General features: G+C 42.1%; 2 protein-coding genes across 4 annotated transcripts in view; both read left to right on the plus strand.

Moving 5' to 3' along the window:
* LOC144581732 (spermidine synthase-like) overlaps window positions 1-25,676 on the plus strand; it is a 49,395-nt gene extending 23,719 nt beyond the window's left edge. For both annotated transcript variants that reach the window (XM_078366433.1, XM_078366434.1), the window contains 3 exons: window positions 7,866-7,933; window positions 18,773-19,485; window positions 24,413-25,676. In XM_078366433.1, coding sequence (XP_078222559.1) covers window positions 19,407-19,485; window positions 24,413-25,389 — 1,056 coding nt within the window. In that variant the 5' untranslated portion in view covers window positions 7,866-7,933; window positions 18,773-19,406 and the 3' untranslated portion in view covers window positions 25,390-25,676. The remainder of the gene's footprint in view (window positions 1-7,865; window positions 7,934-18,772; window positions 19,486-24,412) is intronic.
* On the plus strand, window positions 15,319-15,956 carry LOC100389540 (small ribosomal subunit protein eS7-like). Of its 2 annotated transcripts, XM_054253613.2 has the most exons (2): window positions 15,319-15,821; window positions 15,864-15,956. In XM_054253613.2, the coding sequence occupies exons 1-2, from the start codon at window positions 15,357-15,359 to the stop codon at window positions 15,939-15,941; spliced, it is 543 nt and encodes a 180-aa protein (XP_054109588.2). In that variant the 5' UTR covers window positions 15,319-15,356; the 3' UTR covers window positions 15,942-15,956. The 2 variants fall into 2 exon arrangements, with proteins under 2 accessions (XP_054109588.2, XP_078222562.1); XM_078366436.1 differs by lacking the exon at window positions 15,864-15,956 and having other exon boundaries at window positions 15,319-15,845.
* Window positions 25,677-27,364: the final 1,688 nt, after the last annotated feature.

A 27,364-nucleotide genomic window follows, 5' to 3' on the forward strand; every position in this document is an offset into this window, starting at 1 on the left:
TGGTGAACCCTCGTCTCTACTAAAAATACAAAAAATTAGCTGGGCATGGCAGCATGTGCCTGTAGTCCCAGCTACTCGGGAGGCTGAGGCAGGAGAATTGCTTGAACACAGGAGGTGGAGGTTGCAGTGAGCCAAGATTGTGCCACTGTACTCCAGCCTGGGCGAGAGAGCAAGACTCCGTCTCAAAAAAAAAAAAAAAAAGAATTTCTGCAATAATCTTGCTACTGCCTGAGGATAATGCTGTTACCAAGAATGGTAGGGTAAAGGAATGGATGAACCCTGGATCCTTCATGGTGTTGTAATACAACTGCATCAATCAACCCTGTCCTACCTCTGAGCTTTCTTATTATATGATATAGTAAATTTCCTCACTGTTTGATTTTATTCATAGTATGAGTGGGTTTTATTAATTATTTACAACCAAACCATTCTAACTGATCTGCTGAACATTAGTGCCATTGGTAACATTGATTTTCCCTAGATATAGATAAAATGCTTTCTTCAACTCATCTTATATTTGTCATTATAAAGAACCCTCTGAAGAATACACATGGCTCCAAAATTTTAGAAACTCTACCAGGTACCCAATCATCATCATCTTGTCAGGATTCGTTTATGTCAGAAGCTACTACTTTCTTTCTTCCAGCCAGATACTCCACTGACCTCCGTGGCAAACTCAGGCGAGGTTGGAGAATTCAGTTCTTTCTTCAAGCATGTAAAAATTCCCAGGTGTGAAGATCCTGCTTACTGCTAGTGCCTTATATCTTTTACTTAACTGTGCTTGAATTCTGAATTCTTTTGGCTAGACTTCTTGAATAGGTTCCTTACCCCCATATTGCCCTTCTTGCCTGTGCTACTGACCCAAGCTTGATGAGACTGCTTCTAAACTTACCTTTTAAGAGTTCCACTATTATTTCAACCTCACCTGCCTACCAGAATTCCTGATCCATTCCTTCTCCAACTTTCAGTATCTTCGTGTTTATTTAAACCACAGTAGAATGTATTTACAGGAAGGAAATAAATAGCCCAAAGTACATTGGAGAAATATTTTAGCAGGAGTGACACGATAGTGGTTCATGGTTTTTAATGCCTGTTTTCTTTCTTGAGGTAAGGAGAATTTATAAGCTGTTAACTTTGTATGCTTTGCATGAGCTGTTGTAAAAGTTTCAGATGCATATTGAATGTAGTTTTCTTTTAACTACTAAAGAGAGAGGAGAAATTAATAAAAAAGTTTTATCTCAAGAGCAATTTTTATTAATTAAAATATAACTAGCAATAGTTCATTATATGAAGTTAATTACTTCTTTAATATAGCCATTTGTCATTTACAGACACCAGCCCCTTAACTTGAGTAATCGACTCTGGTTTCCTTTCAGTCCCACTTAGTCAGGTTTAGGGGTAAGTACGGATTTTTCTCTGGCTTGAGTTTTGTGTAATAACCTCTTACAATCTGTTTTATGTACATTTACACATATGAAAAGAAGTCCAAATATATTAAAAAGCCTTTGTTATTACATATTAACTATGTGAAATTTAATTTCCTACCCATTAAAATATTTTTCCTTTCAATGAATTGTCAATTAGTTCCTCTTGTTCTTCTTGTAATATACTCCTGAATTACTTTCCTACTTGCTATAAAATTCTATGAAACTATTCTGTTGTAGGGACACACTATCCTCTATCCAAAGGTATTTTTAAAATGCAATTTATCATCAAAATTTAAAAACATTTATGCTTCCAATAATACTGTCAAGAAAATGAAAGGCTGGGCAACATGGCTCATGCCTGTAATCCCTGCACTTTGGGAGGCCAAGGGAAGTGGATCACCTGAGGTCAGGAGTTCAAGGCCAACATGGTGAAAAACCCCTCTCCACTAAAAGATACAAAAATTAGCAGAGCCTGGTGTTGCACACTTGTAATCCCAGCTACTCAGGAGGCTGAGGAACAAGAATTACTAGAACTCAGGAGGTGGGGGCTGCAGTGAGCTAAGATCACACCACTGTACTCCAGCCTAGGCAACAGAGTGAGACTCTGTCTCCAAAAACAAAAACAAAACAAACAAAAAACCATGTACATCTATTATGTATCAACTAAAAAAATTAACCCTCACTGGGCACGGTGGTTCACACCTGTAATACAAGCACTTTGGGAGGCCGAGGCAGGTGGATCACAAGGTCAGAAGTTCAAGACCAGCCTGGCCAAGATGGTGAAACCCTGTCTCTACTAAAAATACAAAAATCAGCCAGGCACAATGGCAGGCGCCTATAATCCTAGCTTCTTGGGAGGCTAAGGCAGGAGAATTGCTTAACCCAGGCAGCTGAGGTTGCAGTCAGCCAAGATCACACCACTGCACTCCAGCCTGGATAGAGTAAGACTCTGTCTCAAAAAAAAAAAAAAAAAAAATTAACCCCAAAACAAAACAATACAATTTAAAAGTGGGCAAAAGGAATTGAATAGACATTTCTCCAGTGAAGATATACAAATGTACAATAAGCACATGAAAAGATGCTCAATATTATTAGTAACTGGGAAATGAATATCAAAACCACAATGAGATACCACTTCACACTCACCAGAATGGATGGTTATAATAAAAAAAGACAGACAATAACAATTAGCAAGAATTTGTAGAAATTGGAACTCTCATACATTGCTGGTAGGATTGTAAAATTGTGCAGCCACTAGGAAAATCAGATTGGCAATTCCTCAAGTGATTAAGTAAAGAGTTAGTATATACCCTAGCAGTTCTACTCCTGGGTATACATCCAGGAGAAATGAAAACATATGTCAACATAAAAACTTGTACACAGATGTTCATAGCAGCATTATTCACAATATCCACAAAAGTTGAAACAACCAACTGATGAATGGATAAACATAAGTGGTATATATTACACAAACAGTGGAATTTTTTCTGTCACATGAAGGAATTATGTGCTAATATATGCTGTGCGTGGATGGAACTTGAAAGCATGCTAAGTGAAAAAAGCCAGACACGAAAGGCTACATATTGCATGAGTTCATTTATATGAAATATCCAGAATTGGCAAATATGTATGTTGAAAATAGGTTAGTGTTGCCAGGAGTTAGGGGGAGGAGGAGGCAATGATGAGTGACCTAATGGGTATAGGATATTTTTTTGAGTGATGAAAATATTCTGAAATTAGATAACAGTGATGGTTATCTGAATTACTAAATGGTTGACTCTGAATATGTTAAAAACCACTGAGTTGTATACCTTAAAAATGTAAATTAACCAGGTATGGTGGCACGTGCCTATAGTACCAGTTACTTGGGAGGCTAGGGCAGGAGGGTCACTTGAGCTCAGCAATTCAAGGCTTCAGTGTACAATGATTGTGCCTGTGAATAGCCACGGCATTCCAGCCTGGGCAACATAATGAGTTGCCATCTCTTAAAAACAAAGTTTAAATTAAATTTATATTGGCTGGGCGCGGTGGCTCAAGCCTGTAATCCCAGCACTTTGGGAGGCTGAGGCGGGTGGATCACGAGGTCAAGAGATCAAGACCATCCTGGTCAACATGGTGAAACCCCGTCTCTACTAAAAATACAAAAAATTAGCTGGGCATGGTGGCGCGTGCCTGTAGTCCCAGCTACTCAGGAGGCTGAGGCAGGAGAATTGCCTGAACCCAGGAGGCAGAGGTTGTGGTGAGCCGAGATCGCGCCATTGCACTCCAGCCTGGGTAACAAGAGCGAAACTCTTTCTCAAAAAAAAAAAAAAAAAAAAATTAAATTTATATCTATTCAGGTTCTGTTACACTAACAAGGCTTTAATGCTAGAAATACATTCAGAATTGAGATAAGAAGTATATGGAAAAAATAGTCAACAACAATGAATCATGGACAAATTCGCATTTTACTATCTCAAGTATTTTCCACATGACGGATACTCACATGAAGTACTTGCTGTTCTCTGCATTGAAATAACAACATAACTACCTCTGGAGACCTCTCTAAATGTCCTAGAGGAGGTAAAGGGTACAAATAGAGTAATAGACCATCTATTGCCACTGACTAAGGGTGAAGTCAAATTAGAACTCATCTTTATCTTCTTCATCCAATTTGTTTCCAAACCTTCAGAAATTTTTTAAAAGGTGTCTCTAGGTTATCTACAGAATGCAATATTCTACTCTTTTATAAAGTACAGCTTTTAAAAGGAGATATTTTAGAAACTTTAGAGTCAAATTAAATTTGCCATGTATTACATTGGCCACTATTCCTTAGATGAGAATCCCATAGATGATGAATCATAGGAGTATAAATGAATCTCTGAAAAGATGCTAAACTTCACTGAAAATTAAGGAAATGCACCTTAATATGCATTTTTTTCTTTTCTTAAATTTCTGTTTTTCTTTTCTTTTTTAAAGACAGGATCTTGCTCTGTCATCCAGGTTGGAGTGCAACAGTGCAATCATAGCTCACTGAAATCTTGAACTCTGGGGCTCAAGTGATTCTTCTACCACAGCCTCCTGAGTAGTGGAGACTACAGGCATGAGCCACCAGGTCCAGCTGTGCACATTAATATAATAACAATAAATTATTTTACCCCTCTTACATTAGCAAAGATTTAAAAGATTGATAATATTCAGTGTGGACGACAGTGTTTAGAATAAGCACTCTCACTTTACTGGTGATGGGAAAATAAAAATATATGATCGTTTTGGGTGATAATTTGCAGTGTTATAATTTTAAACATGTATACCCTTTGACTCAGCATTTCCATTTCAAAATATGTGTTTTAGAAAAATGTATACAGATTTTGACAGGGTCTTGCTCCAGCACCCAGGCTGGAGTGCAGCAGCACGATCTCAGCTCACTACAGCCTCAGTCTCCCAGGCTCAAGCAAATGTCCCACCTCAGCCTCCCAAGTAGTTGGGACTCCAGATGTGCACAACTATGCCAGGCTAAATTTTGTATTTTTTTGTAGAGAAAGGGTTTCATCATGTTGCCCAGGTTGTGATTTTTATTTTTTATTTATTTTTTATTAATTAATTAATTTATTTATTGAGACCAAGTCTCACTCTGTCACCCAGGCTGGAGTGCAGTGGCATTATCTCAGCTCACTGCAGCCTTCGCCTCCCAGGTTCAAGTGACTCTCCTGCCTTAGCCTCCCGAGTAATAGGGATTGCAGGCATGCACCACCATACCCAGCTACTTTTTGGTAGAGATGGAGTTTCACCATGTTGGCCAGGTTGGTCTCGAACTCCTCACCTCAAGTGATCTGCCTGCCTTGGCCTCCCAAAATGCTGGGATTATAGGCATGAGCCACCACACCTGGCCAAGTTGCGATTTTTAAAATATAGTGAATTGTACTGTCTTTTTAGTTCAAAAATGATTGTGTCATTTTTCTATTTGTCTGCTCTCTTGGCACACTGAAACCCTTTACTTAGAGAGCAAAACAAGTAGAGGATACATCTCCAAGTGGACACTATATCTAACAGTTTTCTTTCAACTTGATTAGGAAAGTAAGGTTATTTTGTGTCACAAATAAACAGTGATTTTAAGTAACCCAAAGAAATATAATTAACTACTCTTCAGTTTCTATAAAGCTTGGGTACTCAGAAATTGAAAGGGCCCTTAGAGACCAACACAGATATAATAGTGTACAGCCATCTTCTATTAATTTAATAAAGAATGTTTGTCTGGTTTTATAAGAGACCTTGAAGGCTTAATAAGAATTGCATTTACTCATGATACACTACTTTAAACTCCCAACTCTCAGAGCCGGGTGAGGTGGCTCACACCTGTAATACCAGCACTTTGGGAGGCCAAGGCGGGCAGATCATTTGGGTGGGCCAGGAGTCCAAGACCAGCCTGGCCAACATGGTGAAACCCTGTCTCTACTAAAAAATACAAAAATTAGCTGGGTGTGGATGGGGTTTTGCCATGTTGACCAGGCTGGTCTCAAACTTCTGACTTCAGGTGATCTGCCCATCTTGGCCTCCCAAAGTGCTGGGGTTACATGCGTGAGCCACCATGCCTGGCCTGTTTGTTTTTGGAGATAGGATCTTGCTGTGTCACCTGGGCTGGTCTCAGATTCCTGGGCTCAATCAGTCCTCCCTCCTCAGCATCTCCAGCAGCTGGGACTACAGGTTCAAGCCACAGTGCCCAGCTCTCAAATACTTTCTTGATTTTGTGCTCATCATTCATCTGCTCTTCCCCAAAGCCCCATCATCTGTACATATATTCTTAAATACTAAATTATTTAGTTTTGAAAACAAGTAGCAATAACAAACCTGGTTATATAAGGAAAAGACAATGTTGTCATCATTTGTTGAAGGCTGTCATGAGAAAAATATGCTGAACAGAGTGTCTGGGTCATAGTCTGGCTCTAGGTCCTCTGAGTGTTAACAAGAGACTTCCTCTGTCTGCAGTAACTCTTGAGAAACAGACAACTTATTAGACTCCAACCATCTGACAGAGACACAGTATGGCCCAGGTACGGGTCACAGCTGAAGTCTGGTCAGACAGAGAGGGCTGCTCTGTAAATGACTGTCCTTAGATGAAGAGAGGGGAAGGAATTTCATCAGCACATGCTCAAGACAAGACAACTGCTGATAAGGACCTGGGTCAGGGTCACCCAGGCAGGCACTCTATCCTCAGGCTAAACAAGGGTGAATTGGCAGAGAGGACTTTGATGATGACAGTGCTGACCATGCCAGGCCTACTGAGACTGGTTACCCCCATGTTGGGGGACAGCTGTCACTTCAGGATTTCCCTGATCCTGCTTTAGATCTCTTACTTCCTGCAGTACATGTCTTCCTCTTTCTTGATTTAGTCTCCCATATTGGTGAAGCACATCCTCTGGTTGCTTCTTAAGATACACAAGGGCCGGGCACGGTGGTTCACGCCTGTAATCACAGCACTTTGGGAGGCTGAGGCGGGTGGATCACGAGGTGAAGAGGTCGAGACCATCCTGGTCAACATGGTGAAACCCCGTCTCTACTAAAAATACAAAAAATTAGTTGGGCATGGTGGCGCATGCCTGTAATCCCAGCTACTCGGGAGGCTGAGGCAGGAGAATTGCTTGAACCCAGAAGGCAGAGGCTGCAGTGAGCTGAGATTGTGCCATTGCACTCCAGCCTGGGTAACAAGAGCGAAACTCCGTCTCAAAAAAAAATAATAATAAAATAAAAAATAAAATAATAATTTAAAAAAAGATACAAAGGAGGCTGCGTGCGATGGCTAACACCTGTAATCTCAGCATTTTGGGAGGCCAAGGTGGAAGGGTCACCTGAGGTCAGGAGTTTGAGACCAGGCTTGCCAACACAGTGAAATCCTGTCTCTACTAAAAATACAAAAATTAGCCAGGCATGGTGGTGTGTGCCTATAATCCCAGCTACTCAGGGGGCTGAGGCAGGAGAATCGCTTGAACTTGAACTTGGGAGGCAGAGGTTGCAGTGAGCCAAGATCATGCCACTGCACTCCAGCCTGGGCAACAGAGTGAGGCTCTGTCTTTAAAAAAAAAGTTTTTAGCTAGGCACGGTGGCTCATGCCTGTAATCCCAGCACTTTGGGAGGCCGAGGCAGGTGGATCACGAGGTCAAGAGATCGAGACCATCCTGGTCAACATGGTGAAACCCCGTCTCTACTAAAAATACAAAAAATTAGCTGGTCATGGTAGCGCGTGCCTGTAATCCCAGCTACTCAGGAGGCTGAGGCAGGAGAATTGCCTGAACCCAGGAGGTGGAGGTTGCGGTGAGCCGAGATTGCGCCATTGCACTCCAGCCTGGGTAACAAGAGCGAAACTCCATCTCAAAAAAAAGAAAAAAAAAAAGTTTTTGAGACCTTGAATGTCTGAAAATATCTTTGTTCAATGCACATTTTCTTTTAAAAATATTATTTTAGGGGGAGGACTCAAGATGGTGCTGTGAGAACAACCCAGGATTGAAGCTCTCGCTGGATGCGCAGAGAGGGTGAGTCGGGGACGCATTTCCAGACGGATCTTAGTTGCCCCCAGAACGGGGAAATTCCCAGGTATAAAAGAGACACAGGACGCCAGGCAGAGGTCTCGGCTGGTGTAGCCGGCAGCCGGTGTGGCTCCGGCTCGCGCCGGAGCACAGAGGCACTCCACAGTGCTCCATACAAAAGCGCACTGTTGTGGGTGCCCTGTTGAACCGTCAAACTGAGACCTGGGAGGGCTAAACTTGAGACTGAACGGGACTTGGGCAGTGAGCCAGCCCAGGAAATCCCAGGGACAAAGCGTTTGGGCTAGCGCAGTGCGACAAACAAAACAGTGATTCCAAACCCTCGCGGTGAGGAGGTTTTCTTAAAGCGCAGCTCCGTGGGGGAGGGGCGTCTGCCATTACCGAGGCAATCAGCCCCCACTGAGGTACACGCCCATTGCTGACGTAGCCTGCTGTTGCCAAAGCAACCCGGTACAACAGAGAGACTCCATCACAGGGCGTAGCCCGTGGCAACAGGGCGGAGACCGTGGCAACAGGGCGGAGATTGCAGCAGAAGGGCAGAGCCCGCAGCAACAGGGCGAACCTCACACTAGCAGGGCGGAGCCTCGGCAGGCAAATAGTGATTTGACTGCCTCCTAGCTGGGCAGGACAGCGAGGCGGACACTCACAAGGAAAGCCTAAACCCTCCCCCACCCCCCGAGACAGAACATCTGAGGAAAAAAGGGTTTTTTTTCAACCTATCAGCCCTGAATGAACAACAGAGCTCACAGCTCAGCAATTGAGCTCCTACAAAGTACAGACTGTCTCCTCAAGCAGCTCCCTGACCCCTCTATATCCAAAACACTGACATTTGGCAGGCATCATTCTGGGACAAAGATAGCAGAAAAAGAAACTGGTAGCATCCCTCGCTTTTCCGCAGCTGCTATAGGTGCACCCCAGACAAGCAGGGCCCGGAGTGGACCTCAGCAGTCGTACAGCGAAGGGGCTAGACTGGTAGAAGGAAAACCAAGTAAGAGAAATACTTCATCACCAACAATCTGGGTGTCCACTCAGAGACCCAGTCGAAAAGTCAGCAACTACGCAGACGACAAGTGGATAAATCCACAAAGATGGGAAGAAACCAGCACAAAAAAAAGGAAAACACCCTAAACCAGAACACCTCGCCTCCTAGAAAGGACCAAAACTCCTCACCAGCAAGGGAACAAAGCTGGACAGAGAATGACTGTGATGAAATGACAGAATTAGACTTCAGAATGTGGATAATGAGAAACTTTTGTGAGCTAAAAGAGCATGTATTAAATCAATGCAAAGAAACTAAGAACCTTGAAAAAAGATATGAAAAAAGATTTGAGGAAATGATAACAAGAATGGATAACTTAGAGAGGAATATGAATGAATTAAAGGAGCTGAAAAACACAATATGAGAACTTTGCGAAGCATGCACAAGTTTCAATAGCCGAATTGACCAAGCAGAAGAAAGAATATCTGAAGTCGAAGATCAACTCAATGAAATAAAAAGAGAAACCAAGATCAGAGAAAAAAGCGCAAAAAGGAATGAACAAAGTCTCAAGAAATGCGGGACTATGTGAAAAGACCTAACCTACATTTGATAGGTGTACCAGAAGGGGACGAAGAGAATGAATCCAAGCTGGAAAATACTCTTCAGGACATCATCCAGGAAAATTTCCCCCACCTAGCAAGACAGGCCAACACTCAAATGCAGGAAATACAGAGAACACCACAAAGATATTCCTCAAGAAGAGCAACCCCAAGGCACATAATCGTCAGATTCAACAAGGTTGAAATAAAGGAGAAAATACTAAGGACAGCCAGAGAGAAAGGTCGGGTCACCAACAAAGGGAAGCCCATCAGACTCACAGCAGATCTCTCGGCAGAAACACTACAAGCCAGAAGAGAGTGGGGGCCAATATTCAACATTCTTAAAGAAAAGAACTTTCAACCCAGAATTTGATATCCAGCCAAACTGAGCTTCAGAAGTGAAGGAAAAATAAAATCCTTTGCGAACAAGCAAGTACTCAGAGACTTTGTCACCACCAGGCCTGCTTTACAAGAGCTCCTGAAAGAGGCACTACACATAGAAAGGAACAACCAGCACCACCCATTCCAAAATCACACTAAATGCTAAAGAGCATCAACATAATGAAGAATCTACAACAACTAAAGGGCAAAACAGCCACTTAGCATCAAAATGGCAGTATCAAATTCACACATAACAATATTAACCCTAAATGTAAAGGGACTAAATGCACCAATCAAAAGACACAGACTGGCAAATTGGATAAAAATCCAAAACCCATCAGTGTGCTTTATTCAGGAAACCCATCTCACAGGCAAGGATACACAAAGGCTCAAAATAAAGGGATGGAGGAAGATTTACCAAGCAAATGGAGAGCAAAAAAAAGCAGGAGTTGCAATTCTCATCTCTGATAAAATAGACTTTAAAGCAACAAAGATCAAAAGAGACAAAGAAGGCCATTACATAATGGTAAAAGGATCGATACAACAAGAAGAGCTAACGATCCTAAACATACATGGGCCCAATGCAGGAGCACCCAGATACATAAGGCAAGTTCTTAATGACTTACAAAGAGACTTAGACTCCCACACAATAATAGTGGGAGACTTTAACACTCCACTGTCAATATTAGACAGATCAACCAGACAGAAAATCAACAAGGATATCCAGGACTTGAACTCAGACCTGGAGCAAGCAAACCTGATAGACATTTACAGAACTCTCCACCCCAAATCTACAGAATATACATTCTTCTCAGCACCACATCACACCTACTCAAAAATTGACCACATAATTGGAAGTAAAGCACTCCTCAGCAAATGCAAAACAACTGAAATCATAACAAACAGCGGCCACAGTGCAATCAAATTAGAACTCAGAATTCAAAAACCAACCCAGAACCGCACAGCTTCATGGAAACTGAACAACGGGCTCTTGAACGTTGACTGGGTAAACAATGAAATGAAGGCAGAAATAAAGAAGTTTTTCGAAACCAATGAGAACAAAGACACAACATGCCAGAATCTCTGGGACACATTTAAAGCAGTCTCTAGAGGAAAGTATATAGCAATAAGTGCCCATATGAAGAGAATGGAGAGATCCAATATTGACACCCTATCGTCAAAATTGAAAGAGCTAGAGGAGCAAGATCAAAAAAACTCAAAACCCAGCAGAAGACAAGAAATAACTAAGATCAGAGCTGAACTGAAGGAGATTGAGACACGAAAAACCCTTCAAAAAATCAATAAATCCAAGAGCTGGTTATTTTGAAAAGATCAACAAAATAGACAGACCACTAGCCAGATTGATTAAAAATAAAAGAGAGAACAACCAAATAGATGCAATAAAAAATGATAAAGGGGAAATCACCACAGATTCCACAGAAATTCAAACCATCATCAGAGAATATTACAAACAACTCTATGCACATAAACTAGTAAACCTGGAAGAAATGGATAAACTCCTGGACTCCTGTGTCCTCCCAAGCCTAAACCAGGAGGAAGCTGAAACTATGAGTAGACCAATAACAAGGGCAGAAGTCGAGGCAGCAATTAAGAGCCTACCACACAAAAAAAGCCCAGGTCCAGACGGGTTCACAGCCGAATTCTACCAGACACACAAAGAGGAGCTGGTACCATTCCTTCTAAAACTATTTCAAATAATCCAAAAAGAGGGAATCCTTCCCAAATCATTTTATGAGACCAACATCATCCTAACACCAAAACCCGGCAGAGACCCAACAAGAAAAGAAAACTTCAGGCCAATATCCATGATGAACATAGATGCAAAAATCTTCAATAAAATATTGGCAAGCCGATTGCAACAGCAAATCAAAAAACTTATTCATCATGATCAAGTAGGATTCATCCCGGGGATGCAAGGCTGGTTCAACATATGCAAGTCTATCAACGTAATTCACCACATAAACAGAACCAGAAACAAAAACCACATGATTATCTCAATTGACGCAGAGAAGGCATTTGACAAAATTCAACAGCCTTTTATGCTAAAAACCCTCAATAAACTGGGTATCGATGGAACGTATCTCAAAGTAATAAAAGCTATTTATGACAAACCAACAGCCAATATCATACTGAATGGGCAAAAACTGGAAGCATTCCCTTTGAAATCCGGCACTAGACAGGATGCCCTCTTTCACCACTCCTATTCAATATAGTACTGGAAGTTCTAGCCAGAGCAATCAGGCAAGAAAAAGAAATAAAGGGTATTCAAATAGGAAAGGTGGAAGCCAAATTGTCTCTGTTTGCAGACGACATGATCGTATACCTACAAGACCCCATCGCCTCAGCCCAAAAACTCCTGAAACTGATAAGCAACTTCAGCAAAGTCTCAGGATATAAAATCAATGTGCAAAAATCACAAGCATTCGTCTACACCAATAACAGACTTAAAGAAAGCCAAATGAAGAACGAACTGCCATTCACAATTGCTACAAAAAGAATAAAATACCTTGGAATATAACACAAGGAACGTAAGGGACCTCTTCAAGGAAAACTAGAAACCACTGCTCAACAAAATCAGAGACGACACAAAAAGATGGAGAAATATTCCATGTTCATAGTTAGGAAGAATTAATATCGTGAAAATGGCTATACTGCCCAAAGTAATTTACAGAATCAATGCTATCCCCATCAAGCTACCATTGACTTTCTTCACAGAACTGGAAAAAACCACCATGAACTTCATATGGAACCAAAAGAGAGCCCGCATAGCCAAGTCAATTCTAAGCAAAAAGAACACAGTGGGGGGAATCACACTACCGGATTTCAAACTATACTACAAGGCTACGGTAATTAAAACAGCATGGTACTGGTACCAAAACAGAGATATAGACCAATGGAACAAAACAGAGGCACCAGAGGCAACACAACATATCTACAACTATACAATCTTTGATAAACCTGACAAAAACAAGCAATGAAGAAAGGATTCCCTGTTTAACAAATTGTGTTGGGAAAACTGGCTAGCCATGTGCAGAAAGCAGAAACTGGACCCCTTCCTGACACCTTACACTAAAATTAACTCCAGATGGATTAAAGACTTAAACATAAGACCTGTCACGATAAAAACCCTAGAAGGAAATCTAGGCAAAACTATCCAGGACATAGGAGTAGGCAAGGACTTCATGAACAAAACACCAAAAGCATTGGCAACAAAAGCCAAAATAGACAAATGGGACCTAATCAAACTTCACAGCTTCTGCACGGCAAAAGAAACAGTCACTAGAGTGAATCAGCAACCAACAGAATGGGAAAAAATTTTTGCAGTTTACCCATCTGACAAAGGGCTGATATCCAGAATTTACAAAGAACTCAATCAGATTTACAGGAAAAAAACAATCCCATTCAAAAGTGGGCAAAGGATATGAACAGACACTTTATGAAAGAAGACATATATGTGGCCAACAAGCATATGAAAAAATGCTCATCGTCACTGGTCATCAGAGAGATGCAAATCAAAACCACATTGAGATACCATCTCACGCCAGTTAGAATGGCGATCATTAAAAAATCTGGAGACAACAGATGCTGGAGAGGATGTGGAGAAAAAGGAACACTTTTACACCATTGGTGGGAGTGTAAATTAGTTCAACCATTGTGGAAGACAGTGTGGCGATTCCTCAAGGCCTTAGAAATAGAAATTCCATTTGACCCAGCAATCCCATTACTGGGTATATATCCAAAGGACTATAAATCGTTCTACTATAAGGACACATGTACACGAATGTTCATTGCAGCACTGTTTACAATAGCAAAGACCTGGAATCAACCCAAATGCCCATTGATGTTAGACTGGATTGGAAAAATGTGGCACATATACACCATGGAATATTATGCAGCAATCAGAAATGATGAGTTTGTGTCGTTTGTAGGGACATGGATGAATCTGGAGAACATCATCCTCAGCAAACTGACACAAGAACAGAAAATGAAACACCGCATATTCTCACTCATAGGCGGGTGATGAAAAATGAGAACACATGGACACAGGGAGGGGAGTACTAAACACTGGGGTCTATTGGGGGAAAAGGGGAGGGCCAGTTGGAGGGGGAGGTAGGGAGGGATAGCCTGGGGAGTAATGCCAAATGTGGGTGAAGGGGAGAAAGGAAGCAAAACACACTGCCTTGTGTGTACCTACACAACTGTCTTGCATGTTCTGCTCATGTACCCCAAAACCTAAAATGCAATTATAAATTTAAAAAATATATTATTTTAAATTTATTACAAATCAGCAAACAACATCACGCATGATGATAAAACATTGAGAGCATTCTGTGCGCACATAATTACACATTGATTTAACCATACTAACTCTCTACAGCTGATAATTGGGGTTTTTTCGAGATAGAATCTTGCTTTATCACACAGGCTGGAGTGCCATGGCTTGATCTCAGCTCACTGCAATCTCTGCTTCCTAGGCTCAAGTGATCCTCCCACCTCAGTCTCTCAGGTAGCTGGGACTACAGGCGTGTGCCACCATGCTTGGCTAATTTTTTAAATTTTTTTTAGAGATGATGTCTCACTATATTTTCTAGGCTGGTCCTGAACTCCTGTGCTCAAGTGATCCTCCTGCTTCAGCTTCCCAAAGTGCTGGGTTTACAGGTATGGGCCACTATGCCTGGCCCTTATACCTGTTTTGACTGGTGCCTCTACCCTGACTGGTCAGGGCCCTTGTCCAATTTTTACATATTTTTAAAATGTCCTCCTGGAAAACGTTATTAAAATAAAGAACAAGATGAAGTGGGTAGCTTTAACCATTTTGTAAATAGTAGCCAATTTATTAGATAAGGAAATGAAGTAAGAAATATAAATATTAGGAAGAAATCATTACTTATAGATGATTTGACTTTCTATTATCTACTCAGAATTTTTCCATTTCTCTGTGGCCCCAGGGACTATCTCATTCTCATACTTGACCTCTGAGTTGTTGCTGGTGAAAATCTCAGTGCTGTGTATTTGTTTTTGGTTTTCTGGTCAGAGGAAGAGGAGGTGAGTGAAGCCAGTTTGCCTCTATGCTGCCATTTTGGAACTGGAAGTCCTCAGTCTCCATTCTTTCTTGATAATTTCTAAGGACGAAATTCTAGGTCGGAATTTTGAAGGCATTTCTCTTGCTTCTTGTCTTCTTGTTTCCAGTCCTGCTGTTGAGAAGTCCAAAGCTGTTGTGTTTCTTCATTCTTTGTATATAACCAAATGGTTTACTTTTTTCCCCAGAAGTTAGTTGAAAAATTTTTTTATCCAGTTGTTCTTAAGTTTCACAATGGGTGACTTGTTATGAATCTATCTTCATCTGTTTTCCTCAGCACTTGGTGGGTCCTTTTAATTTGAAAAATCAAGCTCTCTTTTTCCTAAGTCGGCACTCGCCAAGGAGAAAGCCATGTTCAGTTCAAGCGCCAAGATCGTGAAGCCCAATGGCGAGAAGCCAGACGAGTTCGAGTCCGGCATCTCCCAGGCTCTTCTGGAGCTGGAGATGAACTCGGACCTCAAGGCTCAGCTCAGGAAGCTGAATATTACGGCAGCCAAGGAAATTGAAGTTGGTGGTGGCCGGAAAGCTATCATAATCTTTGTTCCTGTTCCTCAACTAAAATCTTTCCAGAAAATCCAAGTCCGGCTAGTACACGAATTGGAGAAAAAGTTCAGTGGGAAGCATGTTGTCTTTATCGCCCAGAGGAGAATTCTGCCTAAACCAACTCGAAAAAGCCGTACAAAAAATAAACAAAAGCGTCCCAGGAGCCGTACACTGACAGCTGTGCACGATGCAATCCTTGAGGACCTGGTCTTCCCAAGTGAAATTGTGGGCAAGAGAATCCGCGTGAAACTGGATGGCAGCCGGCTCATAAAGGTTCATTTGAACAAAGCACAGTAGAACAATGTGGAACACAAGGTTGAAACTTTTTCTGGTGTCTATAAGAAGCTCACGGGCAAGGACGTTAATTTTGAATTCCCAGAGTTTCAATTGTAAACAGAATGACTAAATAAAAAATATATTCGCAGTAAAAAAAAAAAAAAAAAAGAAAAGAAAAGAAAAATCAAGCTCTTAAATTCTGGAGATTTTTCTTCAATTATTTTGATGATTTAATTTGTTCTACTTTTTCTGTTCCTGTGGTTTTGTTATCTTTTTTTTTTTTTCCTATTTCTATCGCTGTTTTGTTTTGTTCTACTTTTAGTGATACTTCAACTTTACCTTCTCCTCTATTAAGAGTTGTTTGTTTCTGGGAGAAAGATTCAAGATGGCTGATCACTAGCAGTTCAAGATTGTAGCTCCCAGTGAAAGCACAGAGAACAAGAGGACGCCACACTTTCATACGAATTTTGTTGCTCACAGACCAGGAGATTTTTAGCAGAGGAGCCCCACAGGTCACCAGCATGACTCTTGTGACCGGCACAATGGTTTTGCCAGTGCCTTGGCACAGCAGTTTTTGGTGCAGAGTAAACGGGACTGGGTCCCCTTTAGGTCGACGTTTGGAGCTCCAGGAAGGCAGAGTCACCTATTCAGCTGATTGAAGGAGGGACTCAAGAAGGAAGCCAGACCAGAGATTCCCAGGCAGAAAAGCACCATCAATCTTAACGTTTTAGCTGGTGCAGTGGGTTGCTCAGATTCCGGCACTGAGAATCAACAAGTTGGACGTCCACTCAGAGACCTAATTAGAAAGTCAGTAATTACAAAGATGACAGGTGGATAAATTTACATTGATGGGAAGAAACCAGCCTAAAAAGGCTGAGAATACCCAAAATCAGAATGCCTCTCCCTCTACAGGGGATCACAGTTCCTCATCAGCAACAGAACAAGGCCTGATGGAGAACGAGTGTGTTCCATTAACAGAAGTAGGCTTCAGAAGGTGATGATAAGAAACTTCTGTGAGTTAAAAGAACATGTTTAACCCAATGCAAAGAAACTAAGAACTTTGAAAAAAGGTTTGACGAAATTCTAACATGAATAGACAATTTAGAGAGGAATATAAGTGAATTAATGGAACTGAAGAATACAATGCAAGAACTCCGTGAAGTATGCACAGGTTTTAACAGTCTAATTGATCAAGCAGAAGAAAGGATATCAAGAGGTCGAAGACCAACTTAATGAAATGAAACGAGAAGATAAGATTAGAGAAGAAAGAGTAAAAAGGAATGAGCAAAGTCTCCAAGAAATATGGGACTATGTGAAAATACCTAATTTACGTTTGATAGGTGTACCTGAATGTTATGAAGAGAATGAATCCAAACTGGGAAATATTCTTCAGGAAAACTTTCCTAACCTAGTAAGGCAGGACAATATTCAACTCCAGGTAATACAGAGAACACCACAAAGATATTCCTCAAGTAGAGCAACCCCAAGACACATAATTGTTAGATTCACCAGGGTTGAAATAAAGGAGAAAATTCTAAGGGCAGCTAGAGAGAAGGGTCAGGTTACCTATAAAGGGAAGCCTATCAGACTCACAGCAGACCTCTCAGCAGAAACCCTACAAACTAAAAGCGAGTGGGGGTCAATATTTGTTATCCTCAAAGAGAAGAATTTTCAACCCAGAATCTCATATCAGCCAAACTGAGCTTTATAAATGAAGGAAAAATAAAATTTTTCACAAACAAGCAAGCACTCAGAGATTTCATCATCACCAGGGCTGCTTTACAAGAGCTTCTGAAAGAAGCGCTATACACAGAAAGGAACAACCAGTATCAGTCATCCCAAAAACTTACCAAAAGGTAAAGAGTATCTCCATAATGAAGAATCTATATCAACTAATGGGCAAAATAGCCAGCTGGCATTAAATGACAATATTAAACTCACAAATATCAATACTAATCCTAAATTTAAATGGATTAAATGCCCCAATCAAAGACACAGAAAGTAAAATTGAATAAAAAGTCAAAACCCATTGGTACACTGTATCCAGATCCATCTCATAAGCAAGGACACACAAAGACTCAAAACAAAGCTTTGGTGGAAGACTTACCAATCAAATGGAGAGCAAAAAAAAAACCAGGAGTTGTAACTTTCGTCTCTGACAAAATAGACTTTAATAGTAACAAAGACTAAAAGAAACAAAGAAGGACATTACATAATGGTAAAAGGATCAATACAACAATAGGAGTCAATGATCATATATATGCATCCAATATAGGAGCACCCAGATATGTAAGACAAGTTCTCAATGACTTATAAAGAGACTTGGACTCCCGCAATAGCAGGAGACTTTGATACCACATTTTTAATATTCGACAGATCAACGAGATAGAAAATTAAGAGACATATATGATTTGATCTCAGACCTGCAACAAGTAAATTCAGTGAATATCTATAGCATTCTTCACCCCAGGTCCTCAGAACATACATTTTTCTCAGTATCACATTACACCTATTTTGAAAGTGACCACATAATTGGAAGTAAATCACTCTTCAGCATTTGCATAGCATTTCACAGACTTAAATGAAATATTGGTTGGCTGTTTGTTTGTTATTTTCTTCCCTTATTCCTTCCTGTCTCTGCTGATAAGTAAAATTATAGGCATAAAAGAGGTTTTTAATACCTATTTTTAGATTGCATTCCAGCCTGGGCTAATAGAGCAAGACTCCTGTTCTCTGTCCCCCTTTCTCTTTCTCTTTTTTTCTTTCAAAAAAAGAAAAAGAAAAAGCTTAAGTGTTTGTACACATGATTTGCACAAATTGTGTTTGATTTGTCCCTTACTGAAACTATACTTATGCTTAATCATTTTTGTCTTTCTTTCATATCTATTAGTTTCTCTCTAATTGCTCTGATCTGTATCTTTAGCCACATTCACTGTTATTTTTCTAAGCTTAAAAAAAAAAAAGGAACAATCCAAGATGGCCGATCGCTAACATCCCGGGATTGCAGCTCTCAGGGAAGGCGCGGAGAACTAGAGGACGCCACACTTTCAGACAAATTCTGGTCACTCAAGGAGCAGAAGATCCCCCAGTGGAGGAAACACACGGGTGGCCAGCGCGACTCTCGTGACCGGCGCAGCGGTTCTGCGGGCACCTCGGCGCGGCAGCTCTTGGAGCAGAGTAAACAGGTTCGGAGGACTCACAAGGGCCCCCAGCACAACACCAGAGCCCGGCTCAGTGGCTGTGACAGCACCTCGGTGTGGCAGCACTTGGCTCAGAGTAAACGGGACCGGTTCCCCTTCTGACCGAGGTTTGGAGCCCCGGGAAGGCAGAGTCGCCTACTACGGACACAAGAAGGAAGCCAGACAGGAGAATCCTGGGCAGAAAAGCACCATCAGTTTTAACGCTGCTGCTCTGGCCCTGGGAACTAACAACCTGGATGCCCACTCAAGAGACCTAATCTGAAAGTTGGTAAATTCAAAGACGGCAGGAGGATAAATTTACAATGACGGGAAGAAACCAGCTGAGAACACTCAAAGTCAGAACGCCTCTCCCTCTAAAGATGATCACAGTTCCACATCAACAATGGAACAAGGCTTGATGGAGAATGAGCGCATCCTGATGACAGAATCACTCTTCAAGGAATGGATAATAACAAACTTCGGTGAGTTAAAAGAACACGTTGTAGCCCAATGTAAAGAAACTAGGAACTTTGAAAAAAGGTTTGATGAAATCCTATTGAGAATAGACAACTTAGAGAGGAGTATGAGTGAATTAATGGAACTGAAGAATACAATACAGGAACTCCGAGAAGTATGCACAGGTTTAAACACTCGAATTGTTCAAGCAGAAGAAGGGATATCAGAGGTCAAAGTCCAACTTAATGAAATAAAACGTGAAGAAAAGATTAGAGAAAAAAGGATAAAAAGGAATGAGCAAAGTCTCCAAGAAATGTGGGACTATGTGAAAAGACCAAATTTACGTTTCATAGGTGTACCTGAATGTGACGGAGAGAATGAATCCAAGCTGGAAAATACCCTTCAGGATATTATTCAGGAAAATTTTCCTAAACTAGCAAAGCAGGTCAACATTCAACCCCAGGTAATACAGAGAACACCACAAAGATATTCCTCAAGAAGAGCAACCCCAAGGCACATAATCGTTAGATTCACCAGGGTTGAAATGAAGGAGAAAATACTAAGGGCAGCCAGAGAGAAAGATCAGGTTACCCACAAAGGCAAGCCTATCAGACTTATAGCAGATCTCTCAGCAGAAACTCTACAAGCCAGAAGAGAGTGGGGGCCAATATTCAACATCCTGAAAGAACAGAACCTTCAGCCCAGAATTTCATATCCAGCCAAACTAAGCTTCACAACTGAAGGAAAAATAAAATCTTTTATGAACAAGCAAGAACTCAGAGATTTTATTACCACCAGGCCTGCTTTACAAGAGCTTCTGAAAGAAGCATTACACACAGAAAGAAACAACCAGTATTAGCCTTTCTAAAAATACACCAAAAAGTCAAGAGCACGAACATAAAGAAAAATTTACACCAACGAATGGATAAAACAGCCAGTCAACATCAAATGGCAGTAACCCTAAATTTAAATTGACTAAATCCCCCAATCAAAAGACACAGCCAAAACCCAATGGCATGTTACATCCAGACCTGTTTCACATGCAAGGATACACAAAGACTCAAAACAAAGGGATGGAGAAAAATTTACCAACCAAATATAGAGCCAAAATAAATAATAAATAAATAAAAAGCAGGAGTTGCAAATCTCGTAGCGGATAAAATAGATTTTAAAGCAACAAAGATACAGTGGTAAAAGGATCAATGCAACAACAAGAGCTAACGATCCTAACATCCAGATACATAGAGACTTAGACTCAATGAGACAGAAAATTAATAAGGTTATCAAGGACTCGAACTCAGATCCAGAACAAGTAAACTTAATAAATATTTATAGAGCTCTCCACTTCAAATACACAAAATATACATTCTTGTCAATACCACATTACACCTACCCATAAGTTTAAATGAAACATTGATTGGCCATTAATAATATCCAATTTTTTTCAAAATAAAGCAATATTTCCATTTACTCTCCCTCTTTCTCTTCCTCTTTCTTCCTCTCCTTTACTTATTTTTTTTTTCTTTCCTTCTCTCAAAAAAAAAAAAAAAGAAATCAACTTGTAAACCTCTAGATCCAGGTCGGCAATGTCTCTCTCATTGCTTGATTTCCTTCCTTCCCTTCCCTCCCTCCCTCCCCGCTTCCTCCCTTCCTTCCTTTCTTCATCCCTTCCTTCCTCCCTACTGTCCTTCTTCCCTCCCTTCCTGCCTTCCTCCCCCCCACAAAAAAAGGAGTTGTTTGTTTCTATCATGCATTTAATTCCCAAGGACTCTTTTGTTCTTTGATAATTCCTATTCTTTAGCATTTTGTTCTTGTTTTGTAGATACTATATGTATTTTTAAATAACTCCTAGGATATTAATGACATTTTGTTTTTCTTTCTAAAGTTTTATTTTCCCAGGCCGGGCGCGGTGGCTCATGCCTGTAATCCCAGCACTTTGGGAGGCCAAGGCAGGTGGATCACGAGGTCAAGAGATTGAGACCATCCTGGTCAACATGGTGAAACCCTGTGTCTACTAAAAATACAAAAAATTAGCTGGGCACGGTGGCACGTGCCTGTAATCCCAGCTACTCAGGAGGCTGAGGGAGGAGAATTGCCTGAACCCGGGAGGCAGAGGTTCCGGTGAGCCGAGATCGTGCCATTGCACTCCAGCCTGGGTACCAAGAGCGAAACTTTGTCTCAAAAAAAAAAAAAAAGTTTTATTTTTTCTGAATAGTCTTTAATTCCTCCTTATTGCTTTTTTCTTTCTTTTCTTTTCTTTTTTTTTTTTTTTTTTAATAGAGATGAGGTCGTCTATGTTTCCTAGGCTGGTCTGGATCTCCTGGCCTCAGGTGATCCTCTTGCCTTGGCCTCCCAAAGTGCTGGGATTACGGGCATAAACCACTGCACCCGGCCCAGATTACTTCTTTCCGTTTGGATTTGCCTGTATCTTTTCACATTAGAAGACTTCCTCAATGACTCATTAACCCTTTTTTTTTTTAGGTGGAGTCTCACTCTGTTGTTTAGGCTGGAGTGCAGTGGCATGATTTCTGCTCACAGCAACCTCTGTGTCCTGGGTTCAAGGAATTCTCCTGCCTCAGTCTCCTGAGCTGCTGGGACTACAGGTATACACCAACACACCTGGCTAATTTTTGTATTTTTAGTAGAGACAAGATTTCACCATGTTGGCCAGGCTGGTCTCGAACTCCTGACCTCAGGTGATCTACCCACCTAGGCCTCCCAAAGTGCTGAGATTAGGGATGAGCCACTGTGCCCAGCTGGTAATCCTTGATCACATAATCATATGATTAAAGCATGGCAACCTACCCCCATGACTAAGCATGAGAGAGTAAAACCTAAATGGAAATGCAAAATATGGGGCCTTATTTTTCCTAAAGAGATAGAGTTTTGCTATGTTCCCCAACCTGGCCTCTAGGCCTCTAATTCTCAGGCTCAAGCAATCCTCCCACCTCAGCCTCTATAGTAGTTGAGACTACAGGCTTATGTTATGGGGCATGGCTTGCATATGGGGCTTGTTGACTTTACAATTCACTATAGAGGGCCTGGAGTGGGCAAGTTCACCAGGAAGAAACTTCCGATCTCTTGCTAGGTGGACAAATGCCTAGTTGCTAGCATTCTGCCTAGTGAGGGGAGAGGGCTGGGGAGGTCTGTGCAATAAACATTCAACATGCTTGTAAACACCAAGTCCCTCTGTTTGGGATACAAGACCTATGTCTCAACTGTGCCAGGAACTTTCATACCTGAAGACCTTAGGTTTTACTTTCATCAGAGAATAAATGTCTGGTCTATTTTCACTTAGACAGGCATATTTGCAAGGTTTGACACTGCTTGCTATATTTCTTTACCTGATTTTTTTTTTTTTTTGAAGGGAGGAAGGCAGGAAGGGAGGGAAGGAGGAAGGGAGGAAGGCAGGAAGGGAGGGAAGGAGGAAGGGAGGAAGGCAGGAAGGGAGGGAAGGAGGAAGGGAGGAAGGCAGGAAGGGAGGGAGGGAAGGAGGAAGGGAGGGAGGGAGGGAGGAAGGGAGGGAGGAAGGAAGGGATGAAGGAAGGAAGGAAGGGAGGAAGGGGGGAGGGAGGGAGGGAAGGGAAGGAAGGAAATCAAGCAATGAGAGAGACATTGCCGACCTGGATCTAGAGGCTTACAAGTTGATTTCTCTTTTTTTTTTTTTCTTTTTTTTGAGAGAAGGAAAGAAAAAAAAAATGTGTAAAGGAGAGGAAGAGAAAGAGGGAGGGTGAACAGAAATATTGCTTTATTCTGAAAAAAAAATGGGTATTAAAATGGCCAATCAATGTTTCATTTAAACCTATGAGTAGGTGTGATGTGGTATTGACAAGAATGTATATTTTGTGTATTTGAAGTGGAGAGCTCTATAAATATTTATTAAGTTTACTTGTTCTGGATCTGAGTTTTAGTCCTTGATATCCTTATTAATTTTCTGTGTCATTGAATCTAAGTCTCTATGTATCTGGGTATTAGGATCGTTAGCTCTTGTTGTTGCATTGATCCTTTTACCACTGTATCTTTGTTGCTTTAAAATCTATTTTATCCGCTACGAGATTTGCAACTCCTGCTTTTTATTTATTTATTTTTGCTCTCCATTTAGTTGGTAAATCTTTCTCCATCCCTTTGTTTTGAGTCTTTGTGTATCCTTGCATGTGAAACAGGTCTGGATGTAACATGCCATTGGGTTTTGGCTGTGTCTTTTGATTGGGGGATTTAGTCAATTTAAATTTAGGGTTACTGCCATTTGATGTTAACTGGCTGTTTTATCCATTCGTTGATGTAAATTCTTCTTTATGTTGGTGCTCTTGACTTTTTGGTATATTTTTAGAAAGGCTAATACTGGTTGTTTCTTTCTGTGTGTAATGCTTCTTTCAGAAGCTCTTGTAAAGCAGGCCTGGTGGTAATAAAATCTCTGAGTTCTTGCTTGTTCATAAAAGATTTTATTTTTCCTTCAGTTGTGAAGCTTAGTTTGGCTGGATATGAAATTCTGGGCTGAAGGTTCTGTTCTTTCAGGATGTTGAATATTGGCCCCCACTCTCTTCTGGCTTGTAGAGTTTCTGCTGAGAGATCTGCTATAAGTCTGATAGGCTTGCCTTTGTGGGTAACCTGACCTTTCTCTCTGGCTGCCCTTAGTATTTTCTCCTTCATTTCAACCCTGGTGAATCTAACGATTATGTGCCTTGGGGTTGCTCTTCTTGAGGAATATCTTTGTGGTGTTCTCTGTATTACCTGGGGTTGAATGTTGACCTGCTTTGCTAGTTTAGGAAAATTTTCCTGAATAATATCCTGAAGGGTATTTTCCAGCTTGGATTCATTCTCTCCGTCACATTCAGGTACACCTATCAAATGTAAATTTGATCTTTTCACATAGTCCCACATTTCTTGGAGACTTTGCTCATTCCTTTTTATCCTTTTTTCTCTAATCTTGTCTTCTCGTTTTATTTCATTAAGTTGGACTTCGGGCGGCGCAGGCGGTGGTCGGAGCTGATCCTGTTGTGCTGCAGCCCCGCGCTGCCCACCCGCCATGGAGTCCGCCTTCACGGCCCTGCCGCCTCCGCCCCACTGCTATCCGCAAGGGCTGGTTCCGCAAGACCTGCAGCCGGTGGCCCGGCCAGGCCCTGTCGCTGCAGGTGGAGCAGCTGCCCCACCACCGGCGCTCGCGCTACCAGAACATCCTCGTTTTCCACAGTAAGACCTATGGCAACATGCTGGTGTTGGACGGTGTCATCCAGTGCACAGAGAGGGATGAGTTCTCCTACCAGGAGATGATCGCCAACCTGCCTCTCTGCAGTCACCCCAACCCACAAAAGGTGCTAATCATCGGGGGTGGAGACAGAGGTGTCCTGCGCGAGGTGGTGAAGCACCCCTCGGTGGAGTCCGTGGTTCATTGTGAGATCGACGAGGATGTCATCCAAGTCTCCAAGAAGTTCCTGCCGGGAATGGCTGTTGGCTATTCTAGCTCGAAGCTGACCCTACATGTGGGTGATGGTTTTGAGTTCATGAAACAGAATCAGGATGCCTTTGATGTGATCATCACTGACTCCTCAGACCCTATGGGCCCCGCCGAAAGTCTCTTCAAAGAGTCCTATTACCAGCTCATGAAGATGGCCCTCAAGGAAGATGGCATCCTCTGCTGCCAGGGTGAGTGCCAGTGGCTGCACCTGGACCTCATCAAGGAGATGTGGCAGTTCTGCCAGTCCCTGTTCCCCGTGGTGGCCTACGCCTACTGTACCATCCCCACCTACCCCGGTGGTCAGATCGGCTTCATGCTGTGCAGCAAGAACCCGAGCACCAACTTCCAGGAGCCGGTGCAGCCGCTGACACAGCACCAGGTGGCGCAGATGCAGCTGAAGTACAACTCCGACGTGCACCGCGCCGCCTTCGTGCTGTCCGAGTTTGCCCGAAAGGCCCTGAATGATGTGAGCTGAGCCCAGATGCCACCACTGATGCCACCCAGGACCTCGGACCAGGAGCCTGCAGGGTGCCTGGGCTCCTCCAGCCCTGGGCCAGCCCTCCTGTGGCTCTCGCCCACCAACCAAGTGTTACAAGCCCCAGAATGCTGCCCGGCCTGCCCTGCTGGGTGGACTGTCTGTGTGTCTGTCCACCTCCAAGCCTATACCAGCTGTGTACAGCACCATCTCTCTGCCTTCTGTTGCCCCTCACTCACCAAACACGTGTATTTATAACAAACAAACAAAAAAAAGTTGGACTTCGACCTCTGATTTCCTTTCTTCTGCTTGGACAATTCGAGTGTTTAAACCTGTGCATACTTCTCGGAGTTCCTGTATTGTATTCTTCAGTTCCATCAGTTCACTTATATTCCTCTCTAAGTTGTCTATTCTCAATAGGATTTCATCAAACCTTTTTTCAAAGTTCTTAGTTTCTTTACGTCGGGCTACAACATGTTCTTTTAACTCACAGAAGTTTCTTATTATCCATTCCCTGAAGCGTGATTCTGTTATTGGGATGCGCTCGTTCTCCATCAAGCCTTGTTCCATTGTTGATGTGGAACTGTGATCATCTTTAGAGGGAGAGGCATTCTGATTTTGAGTATTCTCAGCCTTTTTACACTGGTTTCTTCCCATCATTGTAAATTTATCCTCCTGTCGTCTTTGAAATTACCAACTTTCAGATTAGGTCACTTGAGTGGACGTCCAAGTTGTTAGTTCCCAGGGCCAGAACAGCGGCGTTAAGACTGATGGTGCTTTTCTGCCCAGGATTCTCCTGTCTGGTTTCCCTTCTTGTGTCCGTAATAGGTGACTCTGCCTTCCCGGGGCTCCAAACCTCGGTCAGAAGGGGAACCAGTCTCGTTTACTCTGCGTCGAGAGCTGCCATGCCAAGGTGCCATCACAGCCACTGCGCCGGCCTCAGGAGTCGTGCTGGTGACCCATGTGACTCCTCCACTGGGGATCTTCTGCTCTGTGAGCGACCAGAATTTCTCTGAAAGTATGGTGTCCTCTAGTTCTCTGCGGTTTCACTGAGAGTTGCAATCCCGCGATGTTAGCGATCGGCCATTTTGGATCATTCTTATTCTTTTTTTTTAGACGGAGTCCTGCACCGTCGCCCAGACTGGAGTGAAATGGTGCAATCTCGGCTCACTGCAACTTCCATCTCCCAGGTTCAAGCGATTCTCCTGTCTCAGCCTCCCAAGTAGCTGGGATTACAGGTGCTCACCACCACACATGGCTAATTTTTCTATTTTTAGTAGAGACAGGGTTTCACCCTGTTGGACCAGGCTGGTCTATAATTACTGACCTGAAGCGATCCGCCCTCTTCAGGTGTGAGCCACGGCACCCCTCTTCTTTACCTGTTTCTTAATTCAAAGTCACTTATTCTTGAGATCAGAACTAGCAGTGGAGAAGGATGGTGAAACATTCATTCCTATGCTAAGGGCTGTGCTGGGTTCTTCCTTTGGTATATCAAGAAGTGGGCCATTGTCTCTAGCAGCATTTTTTTCTCATAAAAACTTACCTGTTCTATGTGCCACACTTTGGAACCGTGGTGACATAAGTATTAACAACTCATAGGTAAAATTATCAAGAGTGACTTAACACAGTCAAAATGTTAGCATACTAAGAAAGCCTTTAATGACTAATCCCGTTGTTGACTTTTAAGGTGTGGTAGAACACTGATAGGGATATGATTTTTGTCCCATTTTATCACACCACTTATACGTAGGTTCAGTATGTATAAGATTCAATAAAATATTCAGATGTGTCTAAGTATCCCCAAATTTCACACACACACACACACACACACACACACACCTACACCTGAAAGTTTTCTTTTTTTTTGAGATGGAGTTTCGCTCTTGTTACCCAGGCTGGAATGCAATGGCGTGATCTCAGCTCACCGCAACCTCCGCCTCCTGGGTTCAGGCAATTCTCCTGCCTCAGCCTCCTG

The sequence above is a fragment of the Callithrix jacchus genome, chromosome 3 (genome assembly GCF_049354715.1).
Source record: "Callithrix jacchus isolate 240 chromosome 3, calJac240_pri, whole genome shotgun sequence".
Lineage (NCBI taxonomy): Eukaryota > Metazoa > Chordata > Mammalia > Primates > Cebidae > Callithrix > Callithrix jacchus.

Coding starts and splice junctions, on each gene's coding strand:
- LOC100389540 (XM_054253613.2), top strand. CDS start 15,357: ATGTTCAGTTCAAGCGCCAAGATCGTGAAGCCCAATGGCGAGAAGCCA. Junction 15,822..15,863: donor ATGGCAGCCGGCTCATAAAG/GTTCATTTGAAC, acceptor GTGGAACACAAG/GTTGAAACTTTTTCTGGTGT.